The following is an 18,382-nucleotide window of genomic DNA, read 5'->3' as shown; positions in this document are numbered from 1 at the left end:
GGCATTTTGTAGAACATGAGGATAAAACAACATACAGTATATAAATAAGTACAATTGTACATACAGCATATTAATTACTCGAAGTGCAGTCCTGCTGCGTATGAATGTGAACTAATAGACATTTTAGGTTTAATAGGGTAACATTGGTGATCTGATCCCAATAAAAAAATACCAGACAAGTAAAAGTATTTAAAAATAATGTGTGAAAGTCACAAACTTTCCCAAAACTCTCTTTCCCCCCCCCCCCCTCTGTTTTCCGCTACAACAGAAAGGGGGTGAGTACCTTGTGACCCCAGTGATAAAATAATCAGATTTTTGGACGCCCACTCCCTGTGTGTGAGGGCAAATTACAATAGGGGACAATGATGAGGACTAAGGAAGAGGCAATACGGATCCTATCCTCATCTTTCAGCCAAAGGGCTTCCAGACATTTTTAGGATACGTGTTCAAAAAAAGTATAGACTTTTCTTTTTAACCTATTAAACACATCACTGCCATTAGTTTGGGATCGGTTCCATATGGGACTTCAAGCTGAATTGTTAGAAGATCGATACCTTGTGTAAATTAGAATATTTACAACATAAATACCGTAAATCCTCATTGTTTAACTTGTTTTGCTAAATCAATATAAAATTCCAGTGTTTTTGTATTCCAAATTTGATATCTCCCCTGCAGAATTACCTGATATATTTTTAATTGCCACAGTGTGCCAAAAATGCTATTTAAATATGTTGTATATATATATGTGTGTAAAGAGGAGCAGGTCCATTTTGGATGTTTTTTGCACTGATTAATATTTTTCCCTTTTTCTATTTTTGCATAAATAGAACATTTTGTACAATTTAAACACAATAAAATGTCTTACATGGGCCATAACAGGGCCAAATTTGAAAGGATGTATTAAAGGGATATCTACAATATTCAAAAGAATGATTTTTATCTAATTGCTATTGATCGTCACGCCATGTGCCCAGCTTCCCCTGATTTGTTATTCATGTTTCAGGCATTGCCTGATCAGTATGGTTAGCAATGGTATCAGTTGATGGAGTATTTCTAGTCCTTTATTGTCAGTACAAACCTCTTTGTGTTGGTATTGCTTGTAGGACACGTACGTTGTTTAATGTCTTCAATCACAAAAGGCCCCGCAGCATGACGCATCGCCTAATGTATCGCTGCCCCCATTGGCATTGAACTGGCTGCTTGTTAAATCATTTTCACTGGCTAACTCGACTACCATGAATATTACTGCAAATATTATGATCATCGGACTCGTAAACTTACATTTTTTTTTTTTTTTTAGAACCTGGATACAAAACCTAATGCCATGACTGTTTCAAAGCAAACAAATTTACCTGAATAGGCTTATTTTTAATTTTTTTCCCCAAAATAGATGATTTCTTATTGTCATTGTCTTATTTTATGTCCTGACCCTCTCAATTTCCCTCTACACTACAAGTACAGACTCTGAAGAGATTGAAAACATGCACCAGCTTGCTACTGTAATTCTGTATGCATTTTACAGTCACCTGAATACAGTAATCACACGTATAAAACCCTACAGATTTCACAAGCACAAAAAAATAAGTACAGCTCAGCCCCGTTATAACGTGACCCGTTACAACGCAAATCCACTTATAACGCGATGCAAGCGTGGCTCCCAATTTTCCCATTCATGAATACTTTACAACACGATTATTGGTATCTTAAATACTTTATTGTACAATGCATACAATTGTACTTTATTTCTAACGCGATCCGCTTGTAACACGATGTGATTCTTTGGACCCCAAGCACAGCGTTATAAGGGGGTTGAGCTGTAGTTGTATGGAGCGCAGGAGGTTTTTTTTTTAAATGTTATTTTAATACACCATTCCCTTATTTACCTGGCTTGTTACCGGTTTTGAAATAGTCTTGCCAATAATCCAAAATGTTATCGAACAGTTGTGCAGCTAAAAGATTTTGGGGAAAAAGGATAAATAGTTTATTTAAAAGGTTTAATATACATGTATTATACTGGTAAATGAACGAATATATTTTTTTTCCATACATTGTTAGTGTGGATATTTTTTTCTTCAGTATTTCATGCTATTTTGCCACTGGAATGTTAGTTTTCAAATAGTTTTTTTTTTTTTTTTTTAAATTGAACGTTTTTTGCTTGACCCAAAAGCACAACAAGATCTATTTGATTGTCTCCTTGCACATCCTTCGCCTATGCTAAGCAGTACAAGCAGTGTAGGCTTCGCTCCTATGAAGTCACAACACCTGCAAATTTTCATGCCAGGCTCCTGAAGAGCATAACTTTCAATTCTCCATATTTATGTGGGAGACTACCTCATTATTAGCTAAAAAGTGTATTTTGTTTTTTTTTACAACATTCCCCCTGATGAAACAGTCCCTGGACCCTACAAACTGACTTTATAAAAAGCTTTCCTACGGTAGCCAGTGCCAAAGGATTTGAAATAATGCCACTTTTAAAATGTGTATTTAAACGTTTAACTTATTAAGGAGAAAAAACCAAGCACTTGGGGTACTCCGTGCAGATCATACCGTAATGGTATTACATGTCAAACTTCCCAAACTTCCCACCCCTTCATCAGAAATGTCAGTGTGTCCTCATGATACGGTTATTTTGGTATCCATTTTTCCCTTGGCAAGTATGATTGGTAATTAAAAATATTTTAAGGATTTAAAAGTCCACTTCATGATATTTGATTGAAACACTTTTGTTTGCTAATGTTGCCGAGAGTATTTATTCTTTCTACTTTGATTTATTTATTTAGTTGCTGTCGCACCTTAGAGACGTATAAATAGCGACAGTGCTGTGATGTACACCTTTAGTGAATTGCACCACTAATCATCTTACAGAGGAAGCAGACATTAAGGGGAAATAATGCACACACACAAATATGTGTGCGTTAAGGAGATACTGTAACACAAGTGTTACCATTGTGTTCAATGGCAATGTGTTAACGGTGCAATAACGTCTGCTACATCTGTAAGTGGCAAAACGTACTTTGATTGGAAGCAGGAGCTAACTTTAAACATGGTAAAAGGTTTAACCAGCACATGCAGATACGGTATTTCTAGGGTGCTGCAGTGTAAACAAGGAATGAAATAATTATTGTAGAAAGTGTAAAGGGCTTGATAAACTAAAATCTATTTAGATCAAGCAGTTTAACATTTCATTAACACATACATTGTTTAATGCATCCAGCCCCGATTTGTATTTAAAGAGCGATGCACTGATTTTTGTATTTGTTTGTAATGTATATTTGAGGATTCGCAATAAACATTTTCACAGAAAGCTGACATTCTCTCTGATATAACCCTTTGTGAGTCTCACTGGATTAGTCTTAGTCAAAGAAATTGCATACTGTAGATAACAAAGAAAGGTTCTCCCTTTTATTACAATAACATTAGTACATATACATGCAATGGGCCATTCCAGTTTAATTACAGCTGCTTATCAAACCCACATGAAAATCATAACTTGCACAGCTCCCCCTATGCTGAAAGGGAATTACATGTACTATATGTAACCAGTGCACAAAACGTGGATACAAACACTGTGGGTTATATGTATCTAGAAAGGGCTATTTGCAAACGTTTTCATCTACATCACTTTGGATCTGTGGCAGGAGTATGAAGTTTGCTAATCTTGTTTCTTACATTTGGCGCAGATCTCTACGAGGCACAGGTTAACAAAACCTCTTATTTGGAGGATGTATTGGACATAAAGATAAAGGAATGCTGGACCCTGTTTTAGGTGCAAAATGTAATCCATCGCGTTAATATACTGTGCTGACTATCTCTCTGTCTGACTCCCCCTTCAACCCCTCCCCATATCGCTCAATAGCACAAGTGGAGCAAAGCACATTAATATGTGGATACAAAGTGAGGCGACATGATGCAAAGTGCTCCATTTTCCGTCAAGAGAGTCACTGTCCATGAACGTCAAAGATTTACAACTGCCCATTTTCGGAAATACACAAGGTTTACTACACTAACATTTTTTTGTAATGGTTACAGGCATAATCTGCAGATACATATGTTTAAAGAGCTTTGTATCCCGCTCCCATGCTAGACATTTTGGCGTGGGCATGATGCTTTGGAAAATGCTTCTCTAAATGTCAATATGCAGAGGCTTTGGGTGAATTTTGCCTTACTTCCAGCAGCAAGCTACATGGAGAGCAATAAATGAGTAATAGGGTAAGTTAGAGGAGGGGATACCTGACACAAATTATTATTATTATAGCGTATCTGGCCTTCTTAAATGTCATGTACAGTAAACTACAAATACTGGCTGGCACGAAGGTAGTCTGCTCAAGAACGACACAAAATATCAAATAATGTACGCTCTTTGGGTTGTTAATGGTGTCTACTTGACACATTGATCCTGGCATCAATATTATGTGTTCTAACTTTGGATATGTCTTTTCATTGTGTCACCTGAGAATCATTCTGCAAACTCCTAGAACAGTTTAAGGTTCAGTATGCAGCTTCACAATGTTAAGACTCAGTCGATTGATCTGCTAAATTCCGGAATCATACCGTACCTCTCATATTATGTTTGCTTGGTGAAGATTTGCTGGCCAACTTCTTATTGCTCCTCTTTGCTTTTTCTCTCTTTGGAACTTTGACTGACTCAACTTTTAGCAGCTTTTATGTCTAATCCAAAACTCGTAATTCTGATTTTTTTTTGTGGCGTATACAACGCTTTTCAAATATATTTGGGGGATCTGCAAGATAAAAGAGATTTTCTATTGATAAAGTAATCAACACACTTCATTCCTGAGTTGTTTTTCTACTAAATCTTCCCACTGCAGGTGTTTAGTTACCAACACATCACCTAAATTGTAACCGTGTGAGACACCTTTGTCAGGATTTGCATGTTATCTGTGATGACAATTGAACTTTTTGAAACTCTCAAGGGGTTACGCATAGTTTGGAGTAAGGGGCTGATGTAACATAATTCCATTATTTAAACCATTTTCCTGTTAGATTTTGTACTAGTAACCAAACTCCTACAGTGGCTAAAGAGTGGAAAAACTCTGGGAAGATGTTTTTCTTTATGTGCTTTCATCTTACTAACACTTTCTGTCTCTTGACTTAACAGCATCCAAGGACCTTTTTGTATTAATTAAAGTATCATGATTGCCCAGCTTCTCAATTGTACATATTTGCCACCAAATCTGTGTTTCGAAGCCATATCTTAAATGGTTTCCATCTATCCTCTCAGAAAGGAATAAGAGGACAAGAGTGGTGGGGTCATTGCTCTAGTTGATGTGTAATGTAGAACCAGGTATTCATACCTAAATAAATGTATGTATATATTTGTGTGTGTACAGTATACACACATACACACACCATGTTTGAAATGCACAAACATTTTTAAACTACAATGACACTGATTATAGATGTTTGTGTCTGAAACTGGTGAGCAGGACCAAAGAAAACATTTTGCAGGAATCGTGCAGTGCAATCATGATGTCTTTAGGTATCAATCTTCAACTTCTTTCCTTTTTGGAATCCTCCTGTCAGATGCATAACTGCAAATTCATCAATTTTTCCGTGTGCAGTTATCCCAAACTGCGCTTTCTGTTTCAGCTTTGTGGATGTTGATGAAGAAATTATTGAAATGTTCTTTCAATCTATTTTTCCATTTCATTTTCTTTACTAGCACTCTGACTTTTGAGAATATTCCGGAATGCACTTACCATTACCTTCACCGTGTCACTTTCTGGTCTCACATAGTCACTTCGCCAGTAGAATATATTACCTTGCCAGTAATTCATCTGCTTACATTACACAGTCACATCCCCATAGGTTATAGTCACAGCTCAGATTTTTTTACAGAATACACAAGTCATGAGTTTAGATGTCTGATACTTCATAGTTAAACTGGCCGATTATAAGCAGTACTGGATCAGTCAAAAAAATAAAATAAAGTATATTCATGTGGATGGTGAAATGTATAATTTCACTTTCACAGGTAGTAAATGATGATCATTTGCCCATATGTTGGACATAGACATTCATTTGACATGATCCAGCACTGAAAAAGTGCTTTGGAAGGAGTATGTATGACTGGATAGGTTCAGAAATGCATATCCTCTCAGGAACAATCTGCTTCCTTTTAGACATAAGCACTAGAGACACCTACAAACGGGGTCCAGTTGAACTTCCATTCATTTGATTTTGAATGTACATGCATTTAAGAAAGAAAAAAAAGTAATGTGTTATATTCTGTTTTTATTATTGGACTAGTGCACTATCCTGGGAAGTGCATGTCTCAAACAAACTCCACCTTCACTTTCACCACCTGTCGGATTCTGCACCCTTCTGATGAACTCACACGAGTCACTTCAAGGTAAGATATCAGCGCCCTTAAAAATAATTCTGTCCCCGGCTAGCACAGGGTGATAGTTTAGCAGCAAAATAGCACATAAATGCTATTGCCGCCGCAGATGAACCCTTCTGTATGCCTCTTCGATGCAGCCATCCTTTCCATCCCCCCATTTTCTAGTGCTATATGGCGGTGGGCGAACTCCCAAAACCGCTGCTGTACACGTGAGCACTATTTGGCCACTTCATAGAGGGCTGTGAGCTGCTGCTTGTCAGTCCTTGACATTAGTGGTGCAGGTAGACCCACTGCAGTGCAACCAGAGCCCTTAGCCATGCTGCAAAGCGCCCAATGCAGTCTCTTTTCTGTCCCTCCCGGTTAGTGGTAGGCAACATGATATACTTCAAGGGCCACATGTGCGTCCCATAAGCCCTCAAATGAGCTGCACATTACATATACAGTATGTGAACAAATAAAAGCCAGCGGCACTGGGGACAGTGTCGGCTGTGGTGGTGGTGTTGGGTCAATGCTCCTGAAACTCCAAAAAGCTGCTTTGTCTCTAAATTAGACGGTGAAATATAACCAGTTTGGGAGCTTTTCCTTGCACTGTTTCAAGCGTTGTTTTATTCATTGTTTGGGTACTCGCTGCCATAAATCAAGGCAGCATCAACATATAGATGAAGGCGCAAAGCTCTCCAAAAATTCCCATGTTAGCCTTACATTAAAAGAAAAAGCACGGCAGAGACGGGTAATAGTTATACCTGGGTTTCATCAGTGATTAGAAATCTCCCATCGTCCGTGATGAAGAGATGCCATTTAGGAATTAATTAAATTGCATCCTTTTCCATGAGTAGTCTAAGCCACTCCAGCCATGGACAGTAGTGGAGGCTACTGACAGATGCAACATTGGGGCCGTGTTTTATTACTGTGCATGTGAATATGCAAATACAAACACACTCTGCAGGGGAGCGCACTAACCGTGCTTGGTTCTTCACAGGTCATTTGATGAAGAAGATGAAACGGCATTATACCAAGTTTTGCTGTGAGGAGATTTAGGGCAGACACTATGACTGTGCGGGACAGGGGGTGAGCTATGTTGCCAGTGGTGTCTCTGCTGGCAGGGTCACTTAGAAGGAATGCTAGTGTGTGTGACACCAGCTAACCTAGGCAATCTAGCCTATGATAGTGTCATTATCCTAACACAACTAAGCTTCGTGTAGTAGACAGGTTGTGTTGTTTAGTCCTAACTTTGTAAGTTTTAGTAGGGCTGTTTTGAGGCTTGCTGGCATGTCCCATTATATTTTACTGCAGCCCACTGTTATAGGCAAATATAACTCATGTTCTCAGAATTGTAACACATCCAGGGGGAGTTGTTACTTTTGGGAAGGAAATAAAATATGAAATGCTGCTGTCATTCTTGATAGCATTATTTAAAACTCTTCTTTAATTTCAATATGTTCATGTAGTCCATATGTATATGACATGGTGCTTGCATAATGTTTTAGAACATACTTTGCCATTGACATTGACAGCAGTGGCTGTTCTGTAATGTGTTGCCTGCATGTTGTGACAGTGAAGGCACCTGTCACACCTGTGCCTTATAATCCCTCATCAAACAGCTAATTATTTCTAACCCATGGTTCACTGTTAAAGTTTGGACATTTATTTTTCATCTTGCCTTGTCAGCAAATGTGTTGGGAACCAGAATACAAGAGGAAAAGGTCATTCTAATCCACTTTGTTCTGGAGTACCTCATTGCAAGGTGGTTAGAAGCAAAGAATATGGTGTCTATATGTTAGATTATTCTGAGTAGTTCTGTATCACTGTATTTTTAGATAGAAATATAAACATGACTAGCATTCTGAAGGCTATGATGAAGAAATGCTTTTTTTTTTTTTTTTGAGGCACATGCATCACAGAGTTACCTGCACAAATGCTAATATGATATAGAAAGTATTACACGGCTCTCACGGTTTCAAATCCAGTGCATATTGCCTATTGGATGTACAAAACAGAAACAATGTCTTTATGAGGAATTGATCGTAGACTATTCTGATGAATGGTGAACATGTATACATACATTAATTCTCGTTTAAGGTGCATGTATTTTTTTTATTAATTTGCCATTAAAAGAAAGGCATAATTTTTCTTATAGAGCATTACTGGGAGTGCTGCTACGAATTTTAAATTTACAATCACAAATGAACCTTCATATAAAATTAATCAGCTACTGCAATATGTTTAGTGTATGATTTTTGCTATACATATGTACACTATGCAAGAGGTGTGACATGGTTGCTTAAAAGAATACATGAAAGCAAATTCAATGATAAAGAACATCTTGTGTTGGGTATTGTTGCTTGTAACAAGTTAAACGCTGTAAGATTTAAGATCCATTTGGATTCACTGGTAGTTTTGTTTTTGTATTTTTTGTTTTCATTTTCCCATTCTGCTTGGTGAAATGTATTTGTAATTTTCTACCCCATGACTTGATTGTGTGTGGTTTTCAACCAGTTTCCAGCTTTACAAAGCAGTATTGGCAACCATGCCCAAGCCTATGACTCAGGAAGACAAGGATTAGTTTCTGCCTCTGTACTGGACAGTCATGGCTGCACAAGTTGTATTATGAGACAGTATAAAGTTTATCCGAAATTTCTGAAGTGAGCGGAAGCAAAAGGTTTCTGGGCTTATCACGGTACGGGTTGACCAGACTATTTAGGATCGTAATCACCAGGCAGAACAAACAGGTTAAATAAACAAAGGTGTGTTTTGGCCGGAGCCAACGGAGAACAACACAAGCACAAACAGAGCAATAACTCACCAAAACAGGGAATACTGCACCGACACACTTTATTCGAGCAAATACCCAGTATGTACCTGGCAGATACCTGGAATGCGCCGCTCCTCACCTCTGACAAGCCCCGTTGCGTTTGCCTTCCCAGCCTGGGTTCATGCCTGGCTGACGGGGGGAATAAAATGCTTCAATCCCTGCCTGGAAAATAACGCAATGCACTCGGGCAGAAAACAGTCACAAACCTCAATACAACCGGGTATACCCGAATTCGTGGGACTAACCGAGCTCGAATAAAGTGTGTCGCCAGTGTAAATAGGGCTCTCGGCTTGCTAGGTGCAGGGCGCTGCTGAAATTAGCTTACTCTGGATAATCGCCTCGATCAGTCCGTTCCTGGATATTCCTGTAACCCGGATGACCTCCCCATGTCACAGTTCTTGCCATCGTTGGTCTCTAGTCACCGAGACCGACCAAGAAAAAGTGTGGAGCTCTGATCAGCATCGGGTTCTGTAATAGTTTCCGAGGCCTCTATTTGCAAACATGGTAAACTGGGTGTCAACCAATTAAAGAGTCCACTACTCTGCTTACCCAATCAGGAGAGAGGGGGTCTCTGGAACGGCCAATCAGGGTAGGGGGCGGAGCTAGTGCCTAAAGACGGCACAAGGTGCGGGACCTGAGAGCATGGGAAATGGGAACTGACCCAATGGGTACCAACTGCCGACAGGCCTAAGACACAAACCCTGTCCCCGAGTTCAGCTCCTTACCTCCCGCAGGGCTAGACACCTCGCTGCTGGGATAGAGAACAATGTTCTGGTATTGGTGTTTGTAATCTCCCAGCAGGCAGACGCATCCCTGCCCAACTCCTCATTGTTAATAAGCACTGCACATGGCCAGGCACAAAGGCTAGCCTTCTGAATCATTGTGTACCTGATCTTAGCCATTGCTGCTTGCTAGGCGTACAATGAGACACACCGATACATAATAAACAGCATACACAGATACAGTAGGAAACTCCATGCAAAGACACATTAACCTAAGTTTCAACATTACCAGGGGTTGGGACATCTTCCAAACTTGAGATGGCAATTTAACCCCTTGGTTTAGACGCCATGTTGTGTAGTAGGGTATCCAGCAGGCTTAACCTTTATTTGGATAGGCCACACTGCCCTTCCGTCACAGTGCTTATCTGCATGTAAGTGACACAATTCTTTACATCTACGTAAGCGTTGAAAGACTTTCATATAATCGGGGAACTTTTGTGGAATGTGGATTTGCTCTTGAGTGTTGTTTTACCCCTTTTTTCTTTACATTGGCTCGTGTCAAAAACATGATGGGAAAAAACTTGCAGTATTTTTTTTATTTTTTTCACTTTATGCATATTGCTGAAAAAAGGCAGTAATACTTTGCGTCTTGTCCTCAATTGTCATATGGGACAAGAAAATGAAAACTTGGCGATTAATAGTGTAGAGGGGTGTGCGTATGGTAACAAAATAGCAGTGAACTTTGGATAGCATTATTGAATGACCATGTCCGTAGAGTATGTGATGTGAAATTTGACTTAGAGTGGTTTTAAAGATTGAGTGAATCTGTGCATTTTTAGCTTGTGTTTACAAGCATGGGTGATCTGAAATAGGGAGATGATTTTTAAAGATATCGGCTATGGGGCTCTTAAAAATGAGGATCGCTATAACCTGCTTTAAGGAGAATGGTTAGAGAACGAAGTAGGCGTAGTAATTAGGATACTGTATGTGATCAGTGAAGGTCTCAAGACGTTGTTCATACATGGGAATAAACCTGTCCCAAATATCTTAAACACAGTGAAAAATCTCATATATTTTTCATTGCCCCCCCTCACAAATATTAAATTAGTAAAATATGTTATGTTAGAATTTGTTGTAAGTCTGGGAGGGGGGGGGGGGGGGGAAACACTTGCTGTGCTGGCAAAGAAAGCCTAATCTGCATCCAAAACAGGCAGCATACAAGTGTAGCCAAGGTTGCACCCGCTCATAACGAAGAATATTGTGTTATAACGCAGGACATCACTGATTTCACATAGGTTTCAAAAGCGGTGATTGCACAGAATACCCCATAACGTCAGCAGGTGCAGTAACTGTTGCTTGATCTGTATATTTCTACTGGATGCATTGTAAGCATGTACTGTCAGTTGGATAATGGAAATAGTTTTAAATATACTGTATATCTGTACTTATGCTTTAAAAAAAAATATGCATGTTGTGAGATCAAAAAGCTTGTGTTTCTGGAATAACAAGGTTACTACTAAAATTAACGCTAACTTTATAGGAAAACAAAATATAATGGTGCAGTTTTTAATGCCGATTCCTTTATTTTCTCTCCTTTTCAGCCTTAACGCAGCACCCTCTCCAATTTGTAGTAGTTTTATCAACCTAAAATCGACGCCAGCAAGCACACCTTGCACACCTCGACGTCTGAGCTTGGCTGAATCGTTCACCAATCTCAGGGAATCGACAACCACAATGAGCACATCCTTGGGATTGGTGAGGCTACTGAAAGAACAGGGGATTTCCGCAGCAATGTACGATCCTCAGAGCTGGGACAGGGCTGGTAATGCTTCCAGCATAAACCATGCTCTTCCGAAAATGACCATCATACCTTCCACTCCTCCAAACTCGCCGATGCAGACAACGAGTTCATCCCCTCCCTCTCTCGACTTTAAGTGCACCAGCCCACCTTACGATAACTTCCTGGCTTCCAAACCCGCTAGTTCCATCCTTAAGGAGGTGCAGGAAAAGAAGAACATAAGGAGCAGTGAAAGCCAGACCGACGTCTCTGTGTCTAACCTTAACCTGGTGGACAAAGTGAAGAAGTTAGGTATTGCCAAAGTCTCAGGAACAGCACAAGCATCTGCTATATGCGACAGCCATGGTCCTATTATTTGTGGCGCACAGGGACCAGTGAGGGCCTATGTTCCTGGAGGCCTCGTACAAGAAGGTGTACCTTTGAGCTACCCTGACGTAACAAGTGTCATAGGCGGCATTCAGTTAAACACTGGCATCCGCCGGAATCGTAGCTTCCCAACAATGGTGGGGTCCAGCATGCAGATGAAAGGGCCGGCCACGTTGACATCGGACATACTAATGGGACCCAAGCTACCAAAACAAACTAGCTTACGATGAAAAACCATGTGCTAGTTGTGTAACCACTTAGATGGTGGAGAGGTTGACAGAGCATAGGGCCCTGTATTATATACAACTAGCATCCAATACTCAAACTCATGGGGCTCAGACTCCCATGGAGATCCTAACCTAGCTCTTTCTCCCACTCCCTTTTGCTGACAAATCAACATTGTGCCTAGATGAGAAATGGAGCCTGTACATTGTATAAATATGTAAATATGAGTCAGATATGTGGTAACTAACCGTATTATTTCACAGTCTAAAATAAGTGATAAATATACGGACACTGCAGTTGCTGTACTACTGTAGATATTTATCATGCTAACTGTATATTATATTGAAGTGTTGGGTGGTGGTCGAGAGATGCACTGAATACAAAATACTTTAGGAAAATAAAATAGAAACCATATTTTTAGAAGAAACAGTAGCTTGTAAACCTGCCAGGGTTTTAATCAAATTATTAAGAGGGAAATAAAGCATAGCTACAACCTGTAAGTAAAGAAGCCTCACGGCACTTGAATTTAGGTACATTGTCACTTTGCATAATTATGTATGCTGCGACTAGTAAAATAATCGCCACAGTGTTTTATGCAATACACTTGTTTTCATTGGGATCGTTTTGTGTGAGGAATATATAATCTGAGGTTTCGGCGAGGATTAAGTCCTAAACCACATATCTTCATTGTAATTCTCGTTATTGTTATGAAACAACTTGAGTATTGCAGGTAGGAAACACATCATCAGATTTTATTTAATGCACTGCAGGCTCCTTCAGCAGTGAAGGAGGTTAAGCAAAATGAATGAATATTAGAAGCGTTAATGCAATTAACCGCTGCCTAGGTATGATCTATTGTTGGTTTGGTCTCGCTGCTCTTTGATTGAAAATAAATGTAATATACGAAGGACTACTTTGCAATCTATTTGCACCGGCTTTTCGCAATCTGTTGTGGAATGTAATGGAAAGATATTTTGTTTTTGTTTTAAAATAAAAATAAAAAATTCACTCGGGACGCTGGGATTTCTCTTTAAGAGAACCCAAGGAACATGAATTTAAATGGCACTGTAAAAAGAACAAGATTGTCTGCAGTGTTGCAGAGAAGATTGTATACAAGGGTTTAGTAATGGAATGATACAAAGCAAAACGTTTAATCTACTGTAACTGTTAATAAAGGAAATACAGTATTTGACATACATGATAGGATGTCCATATAAAACATGCTTGGTATTTAGACTCTTAAAAAAGAAACACTAAAGCACTATATAGAGGGTTTTTTTTTTTTTTTTTTAATATACCACTTAAGTTTTAAAACATTTTATTCAGTGGGCCTTGGTGTTTGAAGAAGTGGCCCTAAAAGTTTGCATCTATACACATCAGTCAAACAATAAAGTTATCATCTCTCTCCATTCACTTGTTGGTTTATTCTTTTGATCATTTTTTTCTGTTGGCAATTCAAGAATCCATTTACTTGAATTATGTCTTATATCGAATGTACCACAAACTATTCCAGAAAAAGACCACTCCTGCCTCTAAACACTCTTTCACTATGCTTTCAGCTCTGCTTTTTTGTGTCATGTGTCATGTGCCGTTTATTAATACTGTACTTACAAAGACAACTCTTTCAGTGCAGGTAATGGTGAAATTATTATTAGTCCAACATTTCCAGTTCTATATAGATTTGCTGGCTGGCCTATGATATTAGTTCAGTCCTTGTGACTAGCCATATTGACAGTATTACAAACTAAGGTGGTAGACCTCTGAGAAAGAAGCCTATTTTTTGTAGCACAAGGAAATCAAACGCAGATTGAACTCTTGGGTTAGTGTTGGCTAACAGCAGTGGACCCATTGCACAGGTGCTAAATGATCGCAACAATAAGACGTTGATTTAAAGTTGGACAAAAATAGGTGCAAAACACTGTTTGCATGGTTCATGTTAATGTAACAACTCGAAGGGTGGAGAGGAGGCATGTGTACAGTATGTATAATTTATTTAAATAAGTTCAACGTGGGTGTTCACACGTTAAATTATACCTGTCACATTGGTGTGCTAGAAGAGATTCCCGTGTGGAGAGAAAAAAATGGAGCACAGCGTATGCCAAAAAAGTCTGGGGCGAAGCATGGGTATTAATAAAATTATTGAACAATCAGACCCCTCAAAATTAGGATAACAGAACATCTTAGATCAACCAGAAAAGCGGATCAAAGATACCCAGTATCCAGACACTTCGCGGCCTGTCGTTCTGATTCCTTGAGTGGTTTCTCCTTTAGTGCACTCAAATTCATTCCCGTGCCTATTAGGGAGGGCAACAGGGAGGCCATATTGAATCACCGCGAGATGTACTGGATTTATACCCATGGGACTTTGGCCCCGAGTGGAATAAACACGGACTGGGAGCTCAAGCATTTCTTGGGTTACTACCTAACATTTTTTGTTCTACTATTAAATGTTGTCATACTCTGTTACTTACTATGAGTATTATCATTTTTGTCAATGCGCTCACTGGACATCTATATTATCAATACTATCAATACTGCTAATACCAGCTTCACTCTGTGGACTATATATTGTTCAGAATGCTGTTTTATGCTCTCAATATGTTGTTCAAATATCAAGGTGACATAAGATTATATGTACCTATATATTAAATCTTTTTTAGATTTCGATAGCTTCTTTTAAGAAGTAAACTTATAATCATGTATATGTGCTACATATCATATTGTGACATGTTCACTTTTATTAGTATCTATCATATGTCTTATCATTTACCCTGAGATATAGTCGTTCTAGCAATAGCATTATTGCTAATGATCTAATGAATATGTATTCATACATTCTTTTGCGGAGATTCTATCTAATAGGTTACCCTGTGTTATTTGTCTGTCTGCCTTTTTATATACGATCATAATACTTTAGTATGCAAGATCTATGGTTGTTTTGATTTTTTTTTTAAACCTGATTTATTCCTCTATCCACTAGAGGTCGCTATAGACCACACATTGAATGTATACAGCTTGTGTTCATTCCCAGCCAACCATAGAGATCGCGCTAAGCGTGTTACACTGGCGACACACTTTATTCGAGCTCGGCTAGTCCCACGAATTTGGGTATACCCGGGTGTATTGAGGTTTGTGACTGTTTTCTGCCCGAGTGCATTGGGTTATTTTCCAGGCAGGGATTGAAGCATTTTATTCCCGCTGGCTGCAATACTGCACAGTATATATATATATATACTGCATTACAATTCATGAATTTATGCCATCTGGTAGACACGCGAAGCATTGCAGCCTATTAAATCCTAATCATTATCATTTAACAGATCAGCCGCCCGTCAGCCAGGCATGAACCCAGGCTGGGAAGGCAAACGCAACGGGGCTTGTCAGAGGTGAGGAGCGGCGCATTCCAGGTATCTGCCAGGTACATACTGGGTATTTGCTCGAATAAAGTGTGTCGGTGCAGTACATTGTTTCCGGTCCTACGAAGGTATATAAATTGTAACAGCTATATCAATGATAGCGCTTTGTCAAAGAGTATCCTATCATAGCGTGAAACACGTTAGAGGCATATCCATTCTCCTCCATGTTGTTCTCCTACAATAATTTTATTAATAATCACGCTTAACCCCCGAATTTTTCTTGGCATACGCTGTGCTCCGTTTTTTACTTTCCACATGGGAATCTCTTCTATTTACATTTTGACTAGACACACGCACCAAAGGGCAACGACGGCACACGTCAGCAATGTGAGTAATCGCCTTCTTCATGAAGATTGCAGTGACGAGAATTGCACTCATTGCCTACCCAAGGGGTTTACTGAATCATCACTGTTTTAACACAACAGTTGTTGATTTGGGTAATACTCCATTCATTGGCATGTTTTAATGAGCTTCTATCAAACTCATCGTGTTCAACTAACTGGTGTGTTACAGATACCTGTCCTTTATACATTTTGAGAACCTTATTCATCTTTGGTGATGTTATCCCTTACTGACGTACGGATGACTGAGATCCTTTTCTCTATGGTTCACTATATTGGTGTGCTATTTAGATTTGGATTAACTGCTGTTCCTAATTTAAGAAACTTAATTATGAGCCTGTAGGCCCTTCTTAATAATCAGACCTAGACTACAAGAATCCAGCATTTGCAACACATTTCATCTGGAGCCGTTGCCACAATTGCTGCTCTATTAATGTGCAAATGCTACCTGGCAATGCTTGCTATTCTTAAGAATAGACCAAGCCCGTAGAAGAAAGGAAATCATTTATAGGACTGGAGTTAATGTATTTATTATGATGCCTGATAAGGTACAACCTAAAACCTTTCACATTGGACATTTTGGAACTTTGACATGCTGATCCTAGAGCCTAAAATACACAGAGCAGCTATCCATCTGATGATCAAACTGATGCAATTTAGCACAGACATTCCACAGACATCAAAATTACACATAGCCAGTGGTGCTAATCTAAGACCGTATTAAAATAATAATTAAAACCAGTTCGTTACTATCTAAATCGGGATCTTTTTTCAGAAATAGCGTTGGCACAGTGCTAAGATCTGCATGGCAACACTATTTTTGCGACTGTCTAAATTCAGATGGTTAGCTCTTGGTTAACTACACCAAGAGGCTCACCCTTTTCTGCTCAGTCGGCCTTTTTATTTGAGGTTTTAGTAATTGTAAAATTCAAATACAAGGTTTTACTGAAGCCAGGACAACCTGAATTTAATTTGTCTCAGAACACTACATCATCCCTAGCACCGATTCTTTGCATGGAGCAATATGACTTTTTAGTCTGTGTAGGTCTTAATATAATTTCATCCTCCTTTGACTTAATGTTGTGTGGTATTTGCCACCATGTAGCTTTTTTGACATACTGTTGACCAGTGGTTTTCAACCTTTCTCTGCTTAAGGAACCCTATAATAATATTGTGAATTCTGAGGGACCCCAACCCTCTCTAATAGCGCTTCTGAGATCAGATGCATTGTAAGGAACCCCAACCTCTCTAATATTGCGTCTGAGATCAGATGCATTGTACATTCTTCTGTTTTTACCATATTTGCTCGATTGTAAGAGGCACCATCGATTTGGCCCTTACAATCGAGGAAAATTACTTTTTCACTTACCATGTTTCAGGAGAGGTCCCATGTCAGTGGAGGATGAAGCGGGCGGCGGCTATTATGATCTCCTGCCACCTGCCCACTGTCTTCTTATCTTCATTCACCTTTAGACAAAGGACCTGTCCAGCCGCACTCATGCCCACTGTCCATCTTCAACCATCTGCAGACGTGGGACCTCTCCTGCTGCTGCCGTCCGCTTCGTCCTCCGCTGACATGGGACCTCTCCTGAAACATTGTAATTGAAAAGAGGGAGTTAGTACTGTAGACACTGTTTTATTTTATTTTTTAAATGAATACATTGATTCTAAGACGCACCCCGATTTCAGACGTGAAAATCGATAAAAAAAAGTGCGTCTTAGGATCGAGGAAATAGGGTAGTACATTTTTTTAATGACCTGAAAATTGCAGGGAACCCTTTAGGGATGCCCATGGAACCCAATGGTTCATAGGAACCCCTATTGAAAACCACAGCTGTAGACAATGAGCAAATGTATGAAGGGGGCCAGTGAAAAGTTGCTGAGCATGCTTGAATCTTGATTGCTACTAAATGATTAGATTAAGACTTTATATAGCTCTTGTCATCAGCTTCTTTGCCATTTGTAAATGTGTGCCTATCACAAAGCAAATACTCTAATGCTATTTTTGTATGAATGTATATTTTAACAGATCTGTTTTGCTTCCACAGATATTAAGATGTAATGCATCGAAAAGCTTGCACATACTTTGCTACTCTACCAATAAATATGAATACAAATATTACCGTTTTTAGTTTGTGTACATAATACAATAAAAAAATAAAATTCTGTTTTTTTATTGATTTTTTTTATTCGCCTTTAAATGCACTGCTCACATCTGGGATTTAATGTGTGTACAGCTGTGAGGTCCATAATTGGCGACTAAAGAGTGCATTATGGTTGAATTTATACACATGAAGTACTTCTGTACTACCCTTTTGACACAAGATGCTGCTGTTAGTTA

General features: G+C 39.0%; 1 protein-coding gene across 5 annotated transcripts in view; it reads left to right on the top strand.

Moving 5' to 3' along the window:
- TRAK1 (trafficking kinesin protein 1) overlaps positions 1-18,161 on the top strand; it is a 162,969-nt gene extending 144,808 nt beyond the window's left edge. For all 5 annotated transcript variants that reach the window (XM_075586690.1, XM_075586686.1, XM_075586685.1 and 2 more), the window contains 2 exons: positions 6,268-6,370; positions 11,497-18,161. In XM_075586690.1, coding sequence (XP_075442805.1) covers positions 6,268-6,370; positions 11,497-12,289 — 896 coding nt within the window. In that variant the 3' untranslated portion in view covers positions 12,290-18,161. The remainder of the gene's footprint in view (positions 1-6,267; positions 6,371-11,496) is intronic.
- Positions 18,162-18,382: the final 221 nt, after the last annotated feature.

The sequence above is a fragment of the Ascaphus truei genome, chromosome 2 (genome assembly GCF_040206685.1).
Source record: "Ascaphus truei isolate aAscTru1 chromosome 2, aAscTru1.hap1, whole genome shotgun sequence".
NCBI classification, from domain to species: Eukaryota; Metazoa; Chordata; class Amphibia; order Anura; family Ascaphidae; genus Ascaphus; species Ascaphus truei.
Note: the sequence above shows the minus strand (reverse complement) of the source record. Positions and strands in the feature narration are given on the sequence as shown.